This window comes from Vanellus vanellus, assembly GCF_965231255.1.
Source record: "Vanellus vanellus genome assembly, chromosome: Z".
NCBI lineage: Eukaryota > Metazoa > Chordata > Aves > Charadriiformes > Charadriidae > Vanellus > Vanellus vanellus.
The window spans coordinates 61,549,604-61,571,000 of NC_138908.1; the positions used below are offsets into that span (position 1 = coordinate 61,549,604).

Below are 21,397 nucleotides of genomic sequence, written 5' to 3' on the forward strand. Positions count from 1 at the left end.
TCTGAAGAAAATCCAGGTTTGTATATTTGAAGTCCTAAACTGTGGTGTCTAGTGCTTAAATGAAGAATTAGTATGTTACCGTATTAGTGTGAAGAATTAACTAAGGAGCAATGTACAAACTTTTTTTCTCTCATATTTTGCAGGTTGAATATTACAGCTTCACATGTACTTGGACTTTTTCTACTGATGTCCAACACACAACAGATATTCTAAACAGTATTCAGCAGGTCCCTCTGCAGTATAACAGCAATCCTTCTTTGATACAAGATGGAGGAAACATACAAAGATAGGACTTCATTAGTGAAAGGGGCAAAAGATATTGCCAAAGAGGTGAAGAGGCAAGCAGTGAAAAAAGTGAATAAAGCTGTTGACAAAGCTCAGGATGGCTATACGCAGAGGTCCTACAACCGGTTCCAGGATGAGGAAGATGACGATGATTACTATGTCCAAGGAGGAAATTATGGTGTAGAAGCTAACGATGATGAAGGCTCAAGTGAAGCAACTGAAGGGCATGATGAAGATGATGAAATTTATGAAGGGGAGTATCAGGGAATCCCCAGCATGGGGCAGGGCAAGGATGGCATGGTGGCCTTAGGTCAGCCTATGCGTGATGAATATAAAGACCGTCATGAACTGGAAACAGAGAGGAAAGCTGATGAAGAAGAGCTAGCACAGCAGTATGAACTGATAATACAAGAATGTGGCCATGGTCGTTTCCAGTGGGCCCTCTTCTTTGTTTTGGGAATGGCCCTAATGGCTGACGGGGTTGAAGTTTTTGTAGTTGGATTTGTTTTGCCCAGTGCTGAAACAGATATGTGTATACCAAATTCTGGATCAGGATGGCTTGGTAAGTAAAGTCTTTGCTCTATCTTTGTGCTATTACAAGTGTTGTTTACAGTTTGCCTAAACACATATTTGTCAACACCAATGCTTTTGTAAGAATATGCTTGTATTGAATACAAATAAGCAATCCACAAAGTGCATTAACAGCTAATATGGATGTAATGAAGATTATATTATTTTTTTTAGATAATGGTTTTCTTTTTAGTCAGTAAGTATAAATAAATCACTAAAGAGGAAGACTGCTCGGTAACACTTAAGAGGGGGGGGGTGAATTTTGTTCTCATATACAAGAGCAGACATCCATATGAACTAATTTTAAAAAAAATTATACAGGATTTATACAAGCGTAATAAAGAGTAGATGATACAACTGTCCGGCAACACTGTCATCCTGCATGGGAGCCTTCCCAAGGGCAAGGTGTAATGCCATCTGGGAAATGCAGGAAATCCAGGGAAAATGCTGTCTTAGCCTTTTCCCTCCTTTTGTCTTTTACTCCTCTTATCCCAATGATGGTTCTCTAGCTGTCCAAAAAGAATAATGTTTACTTTGAGTCAGGGTGGGCAGAAGTCAGCAGGACAAATGGCTGAAGATGAGCCTGGGGTCTGCTTTTTTGAGCCTGTTCTGTTGATGGGGATGGGCTGTGTCTCATCCTGGTGGCTCTTCCCTCTTGTGGTGCAGCAGGTAGACAGCCTGAGCCAGCCTTGGGGGACTTGGTGAGAGCAGCAGCCCTGCGAGCGGGACCGTGCCTGGCCTCCCTGGGCATGTCTGGGCACAGCAGATAAAGTAAGACTCTTATGGGGCAGAGCTGTGGAGAAAGGGTGGAGAAATGCTTCCCTGAGGAAGAGGGGAGTTAGGAGCATGGGGTCTTGGGACGTGGCAAAAAATTCAATATATGTGTGTAGATAAGCAGCTTAGGGCTGAAGGACCCAAGCTATTACAGAAAAGGAGGTCTTCTTATAAAACATTTAGGAACCTTCATGTTTTAGCACATGTACTGTCCCCTGCTTCTTTACAGTGCATGGTTCTGTTGCAACAGTCTTATTTTAACTTAGCTAATTTTCCTGATTTCATTCCTTTGCTCACCATCAATTAGAAGAACCCTAAGATACCAACTGCATCAAAATTAGATTCAGAATTTTAAACAGCATAAGGCTACCTGTGCTATTTAAATAACACAGAAGCTTTCTCAGTAGACCATTAAGCCCATGACAGGGTGGATTCCTGCCATATCAGTACTAGCAGTTTGACTCTATAGGTTTCAATAAAGTGGACTGTAGTCACCCTCATTTATATCTCTAAGCCTCCCTCTGTGTCAGAGGATCATGAAAGAAAACAAGATGTCAGTTCTCAGGTGGCTGAGTCCTTTGAGGCATTCCTTCCCATTTGATAATTTGTTGTTAGAAATAAACTCCTCTGCCTATTTGTACAGTGCAGTGATTAAACTTCTGATAAAAGAAATTAAATTGTCTAAGTTTTTGTGGTTAAAGAGGCTGCATATAAATAATCTGCTTGGTACTGCTTGTTTACGCAAATTTTCAAACATCGTATTTGTCATGCTTGGACTTGTGAGTTTTCAGATCTACTTACAGAAAGAAGGTGTATAAAAGTGTCTATTTATAGCCATTTTGGAGCTCTATAAGGAATTCAAAGAGTAGAAAGAAAGAAGAAAAACCAAAACAACCCAAGAAGGTATCTCTAGATGAATGTTACTGTGTTAGTGCAGATAACAACACAGAATAGATTTTATAAAAGCAGTGTACACCCAACTTGCTTTTAACGTGATTTTAGTACCCATTACTTGGTAGTTTAGGACACCTTTAAAGTCTACTAATCCATTTTTATAAGTTCTCTTTATTGCTGGAACAAACATGGTGGCTCTCAACCCCATTTTTTAATTACTGATAACACACTTTGTTTTATCACAGGCACCCTCCCAACAAACTGAATGATTGAAGTTGTCTTAGTTCTCCAGATTGATAACAATATATGGGTAGTCACCAAATCTTTCTGCAATTAGTTCTTCTGGGGTTGAGGAAAAGAACAAGGTTATGCAACATTAAGAGGGAGCTTCATGATGCTTACACATTCAATAGCTAACTGATCTGCAAATGCGGTCCCTTTCACTTACATTAAATGTTAGGCTGGGAAGTGGATCTTTTCATAATTAAGACATTCTGGACACTTTAGTACTCCTGGCCTCTCTGATTGTCAAGTTATGGAGAACATGGCTGTAATGCTTTTTCTTTGTTACACCTGCTATATAGAATTGAAATTTTGAGGAAAATACATTATATTTTCTAAAAATAGCATTTCATTTAAACAGTTGCAGTGAGTATTATGGAGGTGTCTGGAATTGCGAGTGGAAAGTATTGTCCCACAGTTGCAGGTGGCCACGAGGATTCACAGACACCCGTCTGACCCATATCAAGGTTGAGAATTTCCCTGTCACTAGATTTCTTATGAAGCTTGAGACATCTTGAGATATATTGGAATGACTATGTCAACGTTTAACTAAAATTCAGTAAAGAAGCTGTTAAATGCCTCGTAGATAGATATACATGTGTGTGTGTATATATAAAAAAATGATTGCTGACGAAATTAAGGAAACAATTCTGGAAGGCTTAGGTGTGCAGGCAGTGTATTCTCATGCCTCAGATAAAGAAGTTGTAATGTATATCCCTGTATCTTTGTTTTGTAGTAGTATAACACTAGCCTCTGTGTTGTGGTATTAACAGTCAAATAATGCTATGCTAAAAGATTAGCATACATCAGCAGGAAAGAACAGAGATAAGCAGTTTCTTTCCAAGTGTGTATTGAAGGCATTGCAACACGTGGTGGTTTTATCAATAATTTCACAAAAATGATATTACTTGCCCATTGCTAATAGAAATATATCATAGGCTGCAATTCATCAGTACACTGATGTACATATTACTTATAACCAGTGTAGTTATACAGTCTTTGCAGACAGCATAACCTTAATTCCAGTGATACAAAATATTCATCCTGGCAGTAAATGTATAGTGAAAGTATTATTATATGATCATAACTAGGTCCTCGCAGCCATGCATTTCAATTATTTTGCTGTTGTGATTTCACATCGTAATTACATCCTAACTGGGGTCTTCCAGACAGGCATAATTTTTTTATGATTATAATTCCATAATCCAGAGCGCTTTAATGTTGTTAGAATACTAAAGTCATGGGACAAGTGCTAGGAGTTATAAGGTGGAATTTGTACACATACACAATATTTATTTTCCAGGCAATTTTCTAGACTGTTAAGAAACATGCTAAAACCATGTTAATTTGCCATTAAAAAAGCACTCATTGACTCAGTTATAAAAACTGATTTCTTATACGTCATGCCATGATAGTTTAATAGGGAACATGAGCTAATTAAAGGCATGTGACAATTTTCATAGACCCTCCCTGCTGCATTTTTTTTCATTTACTTGCACCAGGGCAATTTCCCAAATTCCCTCCCTGTTGACCCTTCTATAAGCTTGAGATCACTGTTGATTGATCACCAGCAGCATTTCAGAGCCCATAAAGTCATGTGATGAAAGTGCCGATCAGGATCATGAACTGGTTTCTCAATGCCTTTTGAGTTAAATAATAAAATAATATGTTTTTTTCACCTTCATGCAGTTGTTTTATTAAAAATAGGGAAGTTGACTTGCTTAAACTCTTCCAAGATTATAATGGCGTGTCACTAAGTGTGAGGGAAAAGCCTTCTCTCCCTGATCTATTACCTAGATGTACTTGTCAAGTCTGCATGTATGTGGATCCATGTTGACCTTGTGGGTTCTGGCACAGATGAGGCAGGACTGTAACTTCATGAGACAGGTTGTAGGCTCAAGCCTAAAGACATTTTAACTTTTCCTGCTTGCATCTTATCCCTTTGGTTTTACACACAGCTCAGAACTGGATGGATTTTAGATTAATTCTCTGGGCTCTGATTTGGGTGTAATTTTCTACATAAATTTGTTCCTATGTCTTTGCATGCAGATTGTTCTTATATAGAATCATAGAATCATAGAATTGTCTAGGTTGGAAGAGACCCTTGGGATCATCGAGTCCAATCATCTACCCTACTCTACAAAGTTCTCCCCTACACCATATCCCCCAACACCACATCTAAACGTCTCTTAAACACAGATTTGTTTTTTTTTCTTTCTATAAAATTTAAATTATGACCTTTTATTTTCTCAGCATCTCTGCATCTGAAATAATGAAACATTCTTGTCCCCAAGCTAGGTAAGGCTAGATTTTCCCAGCTATATCTATTCAGGATGCCATGCCACGACTGATCATCTTCTCGCTGGTTCTCCCATGGGACCAGTAGGCGCTTTGTGTGCAAGACTCTTGACAGCTGCACTGCTATCACTGTTGCTAGCAGTAGATATAGGTTGACTCCTGCTTGACCAGCCCACGATGCCAGTCTTTGTGGCACCAGTTGGCACATTTTTCAGACAGATACCTCCAACCCTATTTTGTACATTATCACCTCAGCACTAAAAAAAAATCATATAAAGGTGCCAGAATTGGGTGATTATTTTCTTCAAAACCTTTTTTTATTTTGCATTCTTGCCAGCAAAACCTGACAACTGGTTGCCCACTCATGTGTTCTGACTGCCATGCTTTCCAGAGGCCAATGGTTCTTCATTGCTTCCCAGTACGCTCCCTATCTGTTTTGAATCCATATATCATTGTCAGTATGAAGTTGAGACTGAGTGATCTCTTGAGCATGAACAGTCTTTTCTTATTCTGTATTACTTACCGTTGTGTTAAGCTATGTGTTGTCCAAGTCCTTGGTAAGGGCTTATAGATAGTACAGTAACAAAACCAGAAATAATCTTTATATGTAAAAGATATGCTTAGTTGATGAGCTAGATGCACAGTTTCTTCCATCTAAAAAACTTGAGTATTGTGGTAAATCACTGGGCTGATAATGCAGGTATTGTGAACATGAATAGCAACAAACAGCTTACTTTGGAAATCAAAGGATTCTCTGAAATCCCACATTTAGTGTCAGATAATGCCTTGATGTAGGAGTTTTCTGTGATATTATCAGAATTTAATAATCACATTTTTGTATAACATTTGTAGGGAGAAAACTATCACAGGTGTTAACTAGGTCTTTTGGGCTAAAGAAGTTTTCAGTCTGGGACAACAGGCATGTGCCTACCATTTCTGCATTGATTGACAATTTGCATATTAGCTGGTTGAGTGCAAATGCTTCCTATGTCTACTATGTCTTAAAACCTACTAAACATACCTGTTATAATTTTAATTCAGACAGTCCTTCCTCTTACATGGTAGAAACTGCTCCACAGAGGCTCAGTAATTGATGCAAAGTGCTTATAAACTCTGCTAAGAATACCAGATGATTACTGAATGTGCCCCCCTGCCCCCAGTTTCATAAACTACTGGACCGATCTTTTGCAACAACTTTATATTCAACAAATACCTTCCATGAAACTTATCAACGACAAATACATGTCCACATGGGACAGAAAGACCCAAACCACTGGTATAGGCTAGGCGCTGATCTGCTAGGTAGCAAACAGCTCTGCAGAAGAGGATCTAAGGCTCCTAGCAGGAAACAAGTTGAACATGGGTCAGCAATGCCTTGAACCAATAAAGGCTAATTGCATTCTGGGCTGCATTGGCAAGAGTGGCCAGTAAATAGAGGGAAGTGATTATTTTCCTTTTTCAACTCAGTGAGGTTACACGCGGGATTCTCTGTCCTGTTGTGGAGTCACCTGAAAGAAGAGATTAAGAAATTAAGGCAGATCCAGTAAAGGACCGGTAAGGTGGTTAGAGGGGCTGGAATATATTGCTTAGCGTGGAGAAAAGAGGTCTAAGAAGGGATCTGTCTGTAGTATTAAGTGATGTAATTGAGGAGGGCTACAGAGAAGGTGCAGTCAAATTTTTCTCAGCAGAGCACAGGAAGTCATAATTTGCAACCAGGGGACTTTTAGTATAATGAAGAAAGTTAACAGTAAGGTGGTCAACCACTGGGAGACATTGCACAGAGAAGCTGTGGGGTTAACTGAAGAGGGGCTGGAGCAGCATGATCTAGCTCTGAAGGTAACCCTGCTTTTAGCAGCAGTTCAGACTAGAGGTCTCCAAAGGTCCCTCCCAACCCAAGCTTTTATGATTTCATAAATTAAAAAATAACTGTCTGTAAATGTACAACACTTCCAGATTCCTAAAACTGAAAGAGATACTGTAGTTGTTACACTTGAATAAGCTTTTAAAGGAAGAGTGTTCTGAACTCATGGATTGTACACAGGCTTGCTGGTTTAAACAGAATAGCGTCTGAATTTGTTTGGGCAAGATCATATAACTTGAGTTATTTGTTCTCCTCCTGAGCCTGCATAAATTGTCTTTGGATCTGGCAGAAACCTGAAACCGTGCAACAAAATGTCAGTGAATAAAGGACTGCAGGACCTGAGTCTGACAGGACCATCTTGTACATATTCAGGCATCTACATGCCTAGTGGGATTCTCCAACGTGTCTAGGCACCTCACTACATCGCTAGACACCTTGCACACATCCTTAGAGACACAAATATATGGACAAATATGGAATCAAATTGTCATTCTCAGACTGTGGTTTCCCTTTTGCATGTTTGAATAGGTTTCTTTCATGTAACTCGTTGCTGATGCGACAAACTTTCCTTTTAGAGAGATTTCTTTTGTTGTGGATGCTCAAACTAAAATGATCTTAAGCAAAATTTTATGTTGAGTTTTCTTTGATGTTCGGTGCTTGTGATATTCCTTTGTTTTCCCACCTATTAAGTAGCTATAAATTCGCTGTGTCGGCCAGATACCTAGACATTGGAGGGGAGGAGGAGCTTTCTTGGGACTGCTAATCTTTTTTGAGGAGTATGATTTAATGTGAAAGCTAAAGATTTTATCTTTGCTATTTGGTGGTTAAATAAACATGTTATCACAAGCTTTTTCTTTTTGCCAGTTGTAAATAAATGTATTTCTAAAGCCTGAAAAAAGGCCATGAAAATTAAATGTATTGATCTTAATGATCAATTAAGTTTAGTCCTGTTTGTGAACTCATTAAAACTGTTTTTAACTAGCCTCATTTATGCTGTGTTATGTTACACTTGCGGCTTAACTGAAATTCTATCTTCAGGGCGAAGTCCAGAATTCAAAGACTGAAGACTGGGTGTCGTGGTTTGGGCCAAATTGGCTACTGGGGACCTGGGGGACCCCAGATGGGACCGACAGATGCTCCCTTCTACCTATCTTCAAAGAAAGAGGCAGAGGAGCGAAAAAGAGACTTACGAGTTTAGACGGAACAAAACTACTTTAATGAAATATTAATAATAAAATAAAAAGAAATAATGAAATATATACAAAACCATATCAAGTTCCTGAGATGACAATCACATCACCGGCTGGCACTGGGGCAGTCCCAGGCTGGACTCAGTGATGGATGGAAACTGGATTCCAGATCTGCATTCGGGATCGGGATCACAGGCAGATGAACAGAGTCCTCCTCAGACGTCGGCCATTGAAGGAAGAGAGAGCTGACCCTTTGATCCCTCAGTTTTATACTGAGCATGAGGCTGATGGGATGGAATACCCTGTTGGTCAGTTTAGGGTCACCTGTCCTGTCTGCTCCTCCCTGCAGGTGGGACCCCACTATGCTTTTTCGCTTCTGACCCTCCAACGGGGCAAATAACAAAGCTGGTTGGCCTTGGGTGTGATAGCAATAAGTGTAAGCAGGAGCCTCTCTGCATCCCATGCCTGGGCATCAGCTATAAACATAGGTCTTATCACACTGAGAGAGTGAACACTTTCTGCACAATATGCTGTTGATTTCAGTAGTTAGAAGAGGCCCAGCTAAGAAGTGAAGTTACTGAACAGAATTGATTCTGTTTTACCTCAAACCAGGACACTGGGGAAGTATAACACTGAGCATCTCATTTTCTGTTTTGCATTTCTTCTTAAAACTCAGCCATTTCAGAATTTATTTCAAACCAAAACCTGCCTCAGGTGTTACAGTTTTCACTTATCTACTCAATTCCAGTGATACTTAGTTTTGACAGCATGTTTCCTCCATATAGTATCGTTCAGAAAACAAGAACAGTTAACCATATATTTGCTACTTATTAAAAGGTCTGAATTTTAATAGATTGTCACAAAATTGTCCTTACACAGCAGTAAGTAAAACTTCTGCTGCTGCTGTATGTAGGTGTCTGTGTATAGTGCTGTTCTCTTTTGTTGTTAAATATTACTAGAGGTCATTAGATACAGGTGAGATTATTGCATGTTCCTTCATAGAATGTGGCAGGAGAAGGTGAGTTTCTTCTGGCTATATTCCAGTTCTTAGTGGGGTAGCAGATTTGTGATGACATAATAGACCACAAGTGATGTAAAATAAAGGAAAACCAGGCTCTGCTATTCTATATTTTACTATTATGTGCAGCTAGTAAATGTGTTCCTATAGAGCTGAAACTTCCAGGGGAAGATCTATATTTTTATTATGGAAAGCATGTTGAAGTTCTCTTTTTAAAATTATTTTAGACTTCAGGGGTAGAGGAAGAGATTCAGAACTAATTTTTTAATGTGGACTGTTGGTCATGGTATAAGTTTTATTGAAGAAAGCACAGATGTCAAAATGTTAGGTACTTATATATGGGCCTGAGAATTACTGTATTCACAAGAAATGCATCTAGGTTAAGAATACTTACTGTAACCACAGCAGACCTTTGAGCATGAGGAATCTCACTGAAGTAACAGTGAGAGTCCATTGCACTTCCAGTTAATAGTAGTAATAAATCTTTAGCAGTGATAGAAAGATTTAGAAATAGAGCTGCAGTCATTGAAATGTGCACTAAATATTCCAGAGCAACGTAAAAACTGGTCTGTAGGATTAATGTCTTATTTCTTCAGGACGAGATGCCAGAAATACAAATGCCATTGTGCATGCTCTTCACCTTTGGTACAGTTCAGTTCCCTTGCAATGACATTATTAGAGTACTCCTACTGCAGTGCTTTTTCTGCTTGCCTTCCAAACACAATTATTCGAGGGAGAAAAATTAAGGGACAGATCCTTAACCGTTCTAAGTGGCTACATTACGTGGACCAGTGGAGATGGTGGTTATGTTTATTTTTCTTTCTGGGAGGAAAAAAAGGGACAGTGGAGGGAGTATGCAATGTAGCTTTTGTCTATAACAAACCAGACTAGACCCGTATCACACAGAATACCATGGGCTTGTCACAAGACACGAACCGGGAGCACAGATTTGAACCATTAATGAAAGGCAGTCTACTAAGTCCTCTGTGCTGTTGCAGGCTCCCGTTATCACAGAATCACAGAATTTTCAGAGTTGGAAGGGACCTCTAGAGATCATCTAGTCCAACTCCCCTGCTAAAGCAGGATTGCCCAGAGCACATTACTCAGGACTGCTGGTTATAAGCCAGTATTTAAGGTGGGTCACAATTGCCCTTCTTTTCTGATGACGACGTTCCCGAACCACCTTATTGCAGCTGGTCCTAACAGGGAGAACAGTTCAACCATAACAAATGTTTTTCCTCTTTGAGGGTGTTCCTGCATGCAGCTTTACTGAAGAATACAAGCTATCGGACACCATTAACTTACATGTTCACTCTTTGCTTTTAAGAAGCTCGCCATTTAGCCTGGGGTTTAATGTAGTGTTTCCCTGACTCAATAACCAGTTTCAGTCGTGCAGTTTTAACCTGAGTAACACTCAATACAAGACAACATGAAATGACTGCATTGCAGTTCATAGCTGAGAGCTGTGGTGTTTGTATGCATTTCCAGCACAGCCCAACGCTGTTCTAACTGACTTATCTTTTGAGAGCTCTATAAGTAATGTAATACTTACTTATTACTTTTTAGTTAAATAGATTTGACTACACTTAGATGCCTTGGAATAATGTCAGAGATCAATCAGTGTCATACAACTAGTAAAGTAGTGTCCTGGTTTCAGCTGGGAAAGAGTTAATTTTCTTTCTAGTGACTACTGGGAAGGGAATGTCAATAATACCTATTGGTTTTAGTTGTTGTTAAATGATGTCTACACTATTCAAGGGCTTTTTCCAGCTTCCTGTAGAAGCACAGACAGAAGGATGGAATGGCCAATGAAATATTCTGTATGATATATGCCATGGTCAGTATATAAATAGGGGTTAGCCGAGAAGCAGGAATCCATGATCACTGCTCAGGACAGGCCAGTTCACCGGGTGGTGAGAGTGAACTGTGCCACTATTATTGTTGTTATTGGTATTTTTCCTTTTCTGTTGTTGTTTCCATTAAACTGTCTTTATCTCAACCCACAGGGGTTTTTATCCTTTTCCTCTCCTTTTTTTCCATCTTCTTCCCACCCTTCTTGGAGGGGAAAAGGCAGGAGGACTGAGACAGAGACTGCATGGTTCTAGTTGCCAACTGGGGTTAAACCATGACAAGTAGCAGATCACTTTTTGAGCAAGACATTTGTTGCCAGAATATAACATTTCTTCAAGGTTTATGCTATGCTTGCTTCAGCTGAATTCAATGAGTCCAGCAAATATTGGAAAACTTGCTTTTACTTAAATGATGAAACGTACAGCCTACAATTAGGATGACGTATGTACTTGTGAAGGTTGTATGAGTAGCCAGTAAGACACTTGTACATTTAACCACTTACAAACATGCATCACCACCATGTGCAAATGTGCCTGTACCACTTATTTCCACACAAAAATAAAGCTAAATAATTATGCTTTTGTAGTTATCTTCAAATCTCTATCTCAGAGATTGATTGTGTCTAAAATAGTTAAAAATCACTGGGCTGCTTTTTTATGCACTGCAGGCTATTTTCTGGCTCTGCCTATCCCATCACAGATCACTGATTTTACCATTCGTGTCACACAAATTTATAATCTTACAAAAGTGGCCAAAAGAAGGAAATGCCTCCCAAAGGAAAAGCCGGAGGGCCACAGTGATTTCACACATTTAATTTGGCTGTCGCCTCCACTTTTTCCTCCCTCTCAACTGCTATGGGATCTCTGGCTGATGATACATCAGTTCTTAAATCAATGTGTCAAATGGACTTTTTTAACCAAATTGAACATTTTAAATATGTTGGTGCACTCTCCAAAGTCCCTGTTTAGCTAATTCTGCAAAGTAGTTATGATCTGCAATCTTTCATTTATAAAAATTTTGATCTTCATTATTTCTGTATTTGCAGCTATGCAATTTGCATCTTGCATCGAATGTTGAGCTATGAAATGAAAGAAAGGACATATGAGCTCCTTGGCAAGAATAAGAAATATTTTCACAGAGGAAGTGTTAATGAACTACATTAAGACATAGAACGAACATAATTTAATGGCTCTTTGTCACAGCTGAGTAAATTTCTTCCTATGCATTTTATCCATGGATTTAATCAAGCAAGGATTTTAGAACCTTTCAAAGTTTGACTTGTCTTTTTATCTTATATTATCAGTATTTTGAAGAACTGGAAGCAAATTGTATATTGTGATAGATATGGTTTGAAATAGCTATTTATTCAAAACCTTTGGCTTGTTTAAGGGAATGTCAGTGCTGAAAAGTATGGAACAATTAATTCTTTAATCTACTCTGACTGCATTTTACTGCAGGTATAATTGTTTCCTTGCAACGAGTACATCTGTTCTCACTGTACGCACCTAGTTCCCATGTTTGAAGTATCAGTTCAGTATTGTTTAAAATGTATGGAATATCAGCACTTTCATAGCTGATGCAGAATCAAACTCACTATACTATACAGGTATAAATACTTAAATGAAGGAATAATACTGAGTTACTACTAGAGTAGATACATGAATATGACATAGGTAAATTTTTTAAACTGTTCATGCAAAAATTTGTTTAACACCAGCTATAGTGACAGTTAATAGTTTGTCCACTACACTGTTATTGAATGACATTTCTAATAAAGTTTATTTTCTTATTTTACCTATTTTTCAACACTTTGCCAGCCCTGTACAGAATGAGAAGGCTTGCTAGGAGGGAATGATATAAATGCAAGGTTTTGCAGTTTCACGTACTACAACAAACTAACAGGCTACGGGAGTCCAGGAGGAATTAGTCATATATTTATTATGTGACTGGAACTGTGGGTAACTTCAGAAAGTTTTGTCCATATTTTTTTTTTTCATTGATGAATTTTCACCCAGGCCAACTCTACTTACTACTCAGACTCCTAGGTGGGCACTTCCCTACCACTAACTAATGTTGTTCCCTGGCTCTCTTAAACCAATGATCCTTTTACCCAACATCGACCAGACTTTGCTCCAGCTAGTAGAAACAAAACCAAGAGTTTTTGAGGACACATTACATATGTCGAGTTGTTCTAGCTTTTCTTAACAAGAAAGCTTTTCTCAACATAAATATGTGATCGACCAAGTGTCTTCAAAGACTCACAGAAACCTGTTAATTGAGCAGAAAGATGATTTTGTCTGACTTTTTGGGGGGATTGTAGAAAGTTGGGAGAGTATTGTAAAGTAGGAAAATTAAGAAAATGGTGTAAAATGACACTGGCTTTACATCCATAGTGTATAAAAAGGTCTGAGTTCTCAAGGACAGGCAAAGGTGGCCTGTTTGCAAATTTCTTCATGACGTGTTAGTTGGACTGAAATTATTTGCTGTATACTGGTGAGCAGTGGAGAGCCTCATGTGAAGTTGAGGGAGTATGCGATGTGTGACTATTGTGCTATGTATTGCTTTTGTCTGGCATTTGTCAGACCTGCTCATTTTCGCAGACCACAAGTATTTTCCTAATCCACTAGAATTCAGAGCGATTTTCAAGGTTGGTTCTGAAGTTGCCACTAGCAAGTCTTGTTAAAAGGAGATCATGAACCGATAGATAGAGTCATCTAAACAATTTTCCATTTAGACATTATAACAGTGCCTCCTGGCACTATTGTAAATATGTAATTAAAAAGCCTGTTTAGCATCACCAGCACCTGCAGGTGTATTGGCACCATACAGAGGATTATTCTGATCTGTTATTCTTCATTCTGACATTGGATTAGTTAATCTGTTTCACTGACTCTAAATGGGAAAGCAGAAAGAAGATGTAGGATCATTAGTGATGGAAGTTTCCTTTTTCACTCATATGCTGTTGTGTGCTAGGTGAGGTAGACCAGGACTCTTGTCAGGCAGTTTTGGAGATCTGCAAGTTTCAGACCGTTATCAATTTTGGTAGCCTGTTCCTGATGAGGTTAGGCCTAATTCAGTGTCTTTTTCTGAAACGAGTGGAAAGTCTTTGGGATTGGTTTTGTATTTTTTTTGTTTGGTTTTGGTTGTCTTTTGTTGTTTCTTTTTTTTTTTTTTTTAGTATTGTTTCTCTTCTCCCACCTTTTCACTTCATCGAAACAAAGGTGGTAATAGTCGCTAAATGGACAAAGCAAAATGAAAAAAGTTGTTTCTCCCATTCACAAAGAAAGAAGTTTACACAGTACTGGAATATAGTTACAGTAAGGAAAGTTAATGGGTGATTAAACACTGAAGAAATAATCAACTGTTAGCTTTAATATTGTACAGATACCTTCATCAGGAATATAGTTTTATTAATTAGTTCTTCATATCACATGCATTAATTTGCTGAGTTGGATGCATCTGTTATTCATGTAGATGTATATACTTTAGGCTTTTTGTTTTAATTCAGCACTAATTAAAAGTGATATTCATGGATTCTGCTCTGTTTTCAGTCAGAAGCAGGACTAGGCAAATAAGAAATTAATATTCAGGCAATAAAACATGTAGCCAAAATGAATAGTTTTGATATGAAATGAGATGATTAATGTAGATGACTGCGTGGGCAATTTAAAGCTTTAGTGAAATATATTTTTTTGCTTTGAAATTTAATTAATCCTAGCACATTGCACAGGGCTATGCACTGTTCAATCATATGCAGCATTTATAATCATTCTGATTCTCAAGATTGCCATGGAAGTGCATCTCAAATTGCAAAGTCACAGTGATTTCTAGCATGACAGGGTCAATTCAGGGATGGGCAAAGAGTGCATTGAATTGAGCATCTAATCCTGAGAGCAGGAAATCCAGAGAAACCTCCACAGCTGCAGTGGAAGAAAACAGGAATTAGGGGTATTAGGACAGCTGAGCTAGGTGTGTTTTATCTGAAGCTTGTCTGTTAGGATTTTCTTGCTAATGCCAGAGGGAACTGTTGCATCAAAGGAGAAGATAGTGAGAAAATAGTATGTTCAGTGATAGCACCTAGGCAATCTGTCAACAGCTTCATGTCATCACATGGGATTACCTGAGTTTTTCTTAAAGTCTGTGCTCTGTATGTTGTATATTGGTAACTATCGTCTTGTAAAAATATTGTTTATATTGGAAGAAAAATGGCACGTATTGGCTGGTTCTTACACCCCCATGTTGCTAAATTTGAATGCTGATTGATTATTTCTGTTGTGAGCATCAAGGCGGCAGTGCTTTGTTCTTTTTCTCTATAATGCACAGTTGATTTAGCTAGCCAAGCACTAGCAGTAGAAAATAGGAGTGGGCTGCTCTTTGCTGCAATAACCACTACCAGTATTCAGTTTGTAAATAACTATAAAGAAGAAAATGGAATAACTCTGATCAATTTTTTATTCTGAGATATCTGTTGTGGAACAAATAAAAAGGATGCTAGCATCCGGTAGCAGGTGGCACTTTTTTCAAAGGCTTAGTTATTGACATGATAATGTTCTTAAAGCAGACATGATGATGACAACGTACTGCAAAGGTACCGGTTTACCATATTCTTTAGTTTGCTGCCTTATCAGAAAATACAGATGTGAAGAAAATTCCCCATCCTAGCAAGTAATCTATTACCTGTCACAATCTCCGCAGTTACTGAGCTGCTTCTATGCATTTATTAATTTATCTAATTTGGATCTGGGGAAAAGCAGGAGTAGTTATTCCTTTTGTTATTACACTATTTCAATTAAAATAGTATCTGAGTACACAGAAAACTCATCTGTTAAGGCAGAGTATTATTTCATTAGTAAAAACACATGTATCAGCACACCCACTTGTGTAAATTTTAAGTATAAGGTGAGTGTCCCTGGAACTGTAAGGAGAGTTAATAGCATACAGACTCTTAAAGCAAGAAAATATTATGGTTTTCAAAATTAACAGATAATGTAAATGTCCAGAGCTAAATCACCTTGTTCTGCACTTAATACATAAACCAGATTTAGTCTCATTAGTCCAATGAGAGGAAACATGGAGGCAAAATACAAGTTTTTTTCCTGTTGGAATTAAATTAAGCCTTATGCCACAAACACTTTAGGTTGTAAATCTTACACCTGAGATACAGGAAACAAATCAAAATTAGACATATTAAGGACATAAATTTAATACAATCATGCCAGAGGAAACAAAAAAAAATAACTACTACCTGAATGAAATTTCACGGAATCACGGAATCATGGAGTTTTCAGAGTTGGAAGGGACCTCTAGAGATCATCTAGTCCAACTCCTCAAATGATTGTTATGGGACCGTTTGACTTTCATGTGGATGGGATTTTTGTTATAGTACTGGAAAAGCTTTGGTCAAACCTTTCCAGCTAGCTATGAGTTTTCATCTCTGGAATTTCCCTCAGGGTGGACATGGATTTGGAAATATACACAAGTTGTTTTCCTGGAAAAAGCTGTGGGTTTTTTTTTTATTATTTCATGGAGAGGACAGAACTGTTCCCAATTCTCCTTTCCTCCAAAGAAAAGAACTTGACCTTCTGGCTCATCTTTGACCTTTGTAAGAGCACAGCTGGGTAGTGAGTTTGGGTAGCCATGCTCTGAGACCATTTTCACTTCAGTCTCAATGTTAAATGAAGACAAATATATTGTTGGCATTTGTTGATCTGAAACTTGGTTGACATAAAATTTTGTATTGTGTTTTCTGCTTTCTGAGTATGCCGTAAGTCCCATTCACTTAGTTTCTTAGTTGTCTTCCAACTATCTTGGTCATTCCATAGTAGGCTTCTACACCTACTTCCCATTTTGAGTTCAGTTCTCTGGAAAATTTGGACTTGATCCTTTTGAAGGGAAAAAATGTGGTGGATTTTCTGTTTTCTTTAATTTCCATTTAATACTTTGTACTTTTCCTAGGCTCTGTCTTTGTTTTGTGTGTGTGAGGCTTCTCTTTAGAAGTGCTTAGCTACCTTACAACAGTTTTCCTTTGATTAAATCAATCATCAAATTATGCCTGTCATACTATTACAAACCTGTATTGTTTGAGTTGCTTGTGTTTCTGGTGATGTTTTTTCCCCTATGATCTTAAAGATCATAAATAGGTTTGCATGTAGAACTGTTGAGTTACTTGCTCTTTCATTTTCCTGTCTACACTGGTCAACCGAATATGATCTTGCTTTTGCTCAGCTTTGCTTTCAGTTCCATTTTCCTGACTTTCATGGTTGAGTTCCTCTATTGCAGTTCATCAGTATTGTCTGAGAACAGGATTATTTTGTCTGAGAACCAGATACAGTTCACTTGATTTCTATTTATTTTAAGTTTCTGGATTGGTATCAGATTGAATGTCATCAGATGGTTTTTAGGTATGTTTGAAAGTGGTATAAGGAGGTGGTTTTTTTTTCTTTTTTTCTGTTGATGGAGCAGAGGGACTATTTATTGTATTGGTTTTATTTGATTGATTTGAGCTATGAATTGTACGCTATGTATTTTTGGTAGCCTTTACATCAGAGCGTTTCCCTGAGTTGTTTTCCTATGTAAACACTAGGGAAACAGACTTTTAGAAATTAATATACATTTTTTAATCTTGTTTTGGATTGAAACAATATTTTTTAGTTTTCTTCCCTTCATGAAAACATTACTATTTCTGTATTGCTCAGCATGTGTACAAAGAAGACATGTTTTTTTTCTCTGATCTCATTTGGATTCAGTATGTTCCTTCATGTCAACTAGTGTGAATTTATATCTTTCTTTAATTATTGTAGAGATGAAGTTGTCCTTTTTTACTGGCTGTGAAGGATATCCAGAATGTCTTGTGCACTAAGCAGCTAAAAAAATATGCGAAAGCCTAATGGTCTGTCATGCAAAGACTCGTCACTTTGGAATTATTACTATTAGAGAGCTAAGCATACAGGTTACTTAGTTGCAAGTCACACACAAAGGTGCCGGAATCACTGCAGTGTGATAGACATTGTGCAAACTAATGTATTGAGAATGAAGAGTTTCAGCATTCATTTTAAAGTAGCTTTATACTTTCCAAGCATTTAAACAGATAAACCCTATTACCATGGTTGTTGAAAATAACTCCATTAATGTAACAGTAAGTAAAACTTGACTCTTTGTAAATATATATTAAGCAGAAGATCAAAAAGCTTCAAAATGAATGTGTAATTAAGCATCTGCACTGGAGAGTATCAAATTGCAGACTGAAGCCTGTCTGCATCTGTCCTGAAAGGGAATGCAGGAAGAGTGGACTAGTCTGAAGAGTAATAACAGAAAAAGAGCTTGATATGCTGTGGCATTTGGGGATTTGCATATATTGCATATTATTAGGTAAGAGCAATCATTTAACATCTGAAGTTAAGACAGAAAATGACTGCTGTGGGAAATAGCTAGCATTTAGATAAAGGGAATTCATGGCGTCAGAAGTCTTGAACTTGCAAAGACTCATGCAAAATTTTAATTTTATTTAATATGCTGTCTGGCTCACAGGTTTGCTGGAAAGAAGTACCCATCAACTTTTTCAGATGGCTGAACAATTGATATTTTACTCCTTTAACCAACTATATCTACACCTTAAAAGTTTACCATTCCATAAATATAGAGCTTATTGTTCCACCGCTTTAATCACTGTTTAACGAAAAGGAGAAATAGTTGTTTTGGGTAGTTCTTTATGTTGGAGTGTTAGTACCTCTGAGGAGGTGAAAGACATAACAAAACAAGTAAGAAGTGAAGAACCAATATTCTGACTATGCAGATGGTTTTAGACATCCAAAGACAGTGGCTGTAGAAAATGGAGTTGTTCTGCCAATTCTGGAGTTATTACAATTTTATTTGTCTTCTTAATAGAGAAGTGTTTACTTTAATTACCTCATATTATAACCAGTTAATTAGACGTGACATTTGACTGAAGTTAGTTGCTGCACAGGTTGCTGTTCTTTTCAAAGCCTTTTCTGATCAAAGAAGCTAATAGCAGATTATAAGTATAAATCTGAAAGATTACAATCTTTAAACTCTGAATATGCTGTTTATCTGGGTTAAAACAAAGATAAATCTCCATATTCTTACTCATTATGCTACTTGCCGGCATTGGAGTTCTTCACTATGAATTGTTATATTCTGAACAATAGCATATGGGAAGATCCTAGTACAAGTAAATAAAACACCGATTAAAGTGCAGTATAATTGTTATGAAATGAGTTTTTCTCCTCTTGGAGCTGTCTTAGGACCACATTTATAATCTTATTTTCCAAAATACAAATAATATTTTAATCTCAATTTGAGAGTCTTTTTTAAAATGAGTACTTTTTCCAGTTGCATACAATTCATTCCTCGCTCAGACAAATGACCTAAACAAAACAACAGAAAAAAAAGCGACTTGAGACTGGTTTTCTATTTACTTTATGATAGCTATGTTGAAGCAAAAGGTGACCATCAGTAAGTCCCGTAGCCTGAATCTTTCTGTTGCAAGGAGGTACAACTTTACTTTCATTGCTTTATTTTCTCCCAGTGAAGTGTATACTTACGGACTGATTTCTCAGAAGGGTGTGGCTGTCGTTTAGGTAGCAGGCTTTGAATTCCAACAGGCAGTGTAAGTAATGATGTGATGGCAGCACAAGGAATAAAATACTGTTTAACCATCATGCATGAATTCTTATCCCATTGCTTAAATTGACCATAACTCCTGTTTGGATACTCAGGGAGTCCTTGGTCATCTGCTATGAAAAGTTAAGCTGTTGCTGGCAACCTGAAAGATGCTGCGGGCACACTCATTTAAAAAATATCTAGCCACCTGGTAGCGAAAGTGCGCGTGCATGGTGTAAACCTATTCCAGACATGGGTTCCCTCATCTGAAGAGGCTGCAAACGTGCATTTGGTACGCTTGTACAATGGGGAAAATCATCAAAGTATGTAGAATTCCTGCTGTGGAATTAAAATAGAGGTTGTTAAAACTTGGTAGAAGAACAAGAGAAGAGAATGTTCATTTTAGCATGGCATGAGTATCTTTTCAGCTGCCACTTGCCTCTTCTCGGTGTCTTTCCACCAAATGACAGAATTTGAGGTTACAGGTTACTTTGTGGGAAAAATCAAAAACTTATGTTACAGGTATCATTATTTGTCTCTGTATTTTAAAATAAACTTTTATTTTTAAAAATATGTTTCTAGGATCATGCTGGATGTCAAATCCATGTGTGCCTTGTGCTCAATAAGCTAACTTCTTTAGAGGCATAAGTGTGCTGTACCAAAAAGAAAAAGGAAAGCAGACAGTTTTGTGATCAGTAATAGCTGCTCAAAAAAGGAGTATAAGCCTCAGGATGACATGCTAAATTAAAATCTATATGCTTGTATGTACACCCATACAATTATTGTTTTGATGACCAGTGTTTAAAGGTAATGAGAAAGGGGAACAAGGTCTGACCAACAACAGGCTATTTAATTTTTACATATATAAATTTATGCAAAATGTAGTACGTGATTTATGAAAGGTATAAAGAAAATTATAGTGTTTTCCTCATGAGATTTATGTTCTGACCAGTGGCACGACATAATAAACAGGAGCTACAAAGGTTGGAAGGGAAGGGACGATGAAGGGTAAAATGATAATCTGATGTCATTGGTTACTTGCATTTGGTGATTGTTCACTTGCAGGTGGTTGTTCAGCTATTTTAACTGTTCATAGAGTTCTCCTTTGCCATTTGTCACTTTTATGGCTTATTGTGAATATTGCTGCAGAGGGGGAAAGGTCTTAAGGAATGATTTGAAAGTTGAGAGGAAGGGCACTTCTTTTATGGGCTGCAGGCAGGGTTATGTTCCGTAAAAAGAGAGACAGAAAATATGAAAAAGAAGAAAGACTGGAAAATATACTGAAATGGGTATCATTGGTAGCTGCAGTAGGTTCAGGACGGAAGGGATACAGATCCTTGGTGAGGGAGAGGGATTGTGGACGGTCTGCAAGGCAATTAGGAAAATACTGAAGTTAATGTAATGGGAAAGAATAAGCTAATGGTTTATAGGAGGAGAATATTATTTTTAGCAGCATCTTTTGAATGTTCTTCAGGAGAACTACATGGGTGTAAGAGAGGCCAAAGTACAGTACAATGACCAAAGGGCCTGTCGTCATAAAGGTCAATGTTTTTAAACTCTCAAGACTTGGAAACTTTTTTCTTTCATCATTCATAGTGTTTTGATATTTCTGTGCATCAGAAGGAAAGTAATTACTTGGTAAAATTAAGATTATTTGCATAAAATATTTCAAAGTTATCTGTATAAAGAAATACAAAACTATTTGACTTACCTTCTCTGAGTATTTCTAATATTAGGGTATTGACTGCGAAAGCC

General features: G+C 37.7%; 1 protein-coding gene across 1 annotated transcript in view; it reads left to right on the plus strand.

Moving 5' to 3' along the window:
- Positions 1–267: 267 nt before the first annotated feature.
- The window catches only part of SV2C (synaptic vesicle glycoprotein 2C), a gene marked incomplete at both ends in the record, with an annotated part of 83,771 nt that continues 62,641 nt past the window's right edge, over positions 268–21,397 (plus strand). Inside the window, one exon of the mRNA XM_082497853.1 lies at positions 268–851. Coding sequence (XP_082353979.1) covers positions 268–851 — 584 coding nt within the window. The remainder of the gene's footprint in view (positions 852–21,397) is intronic.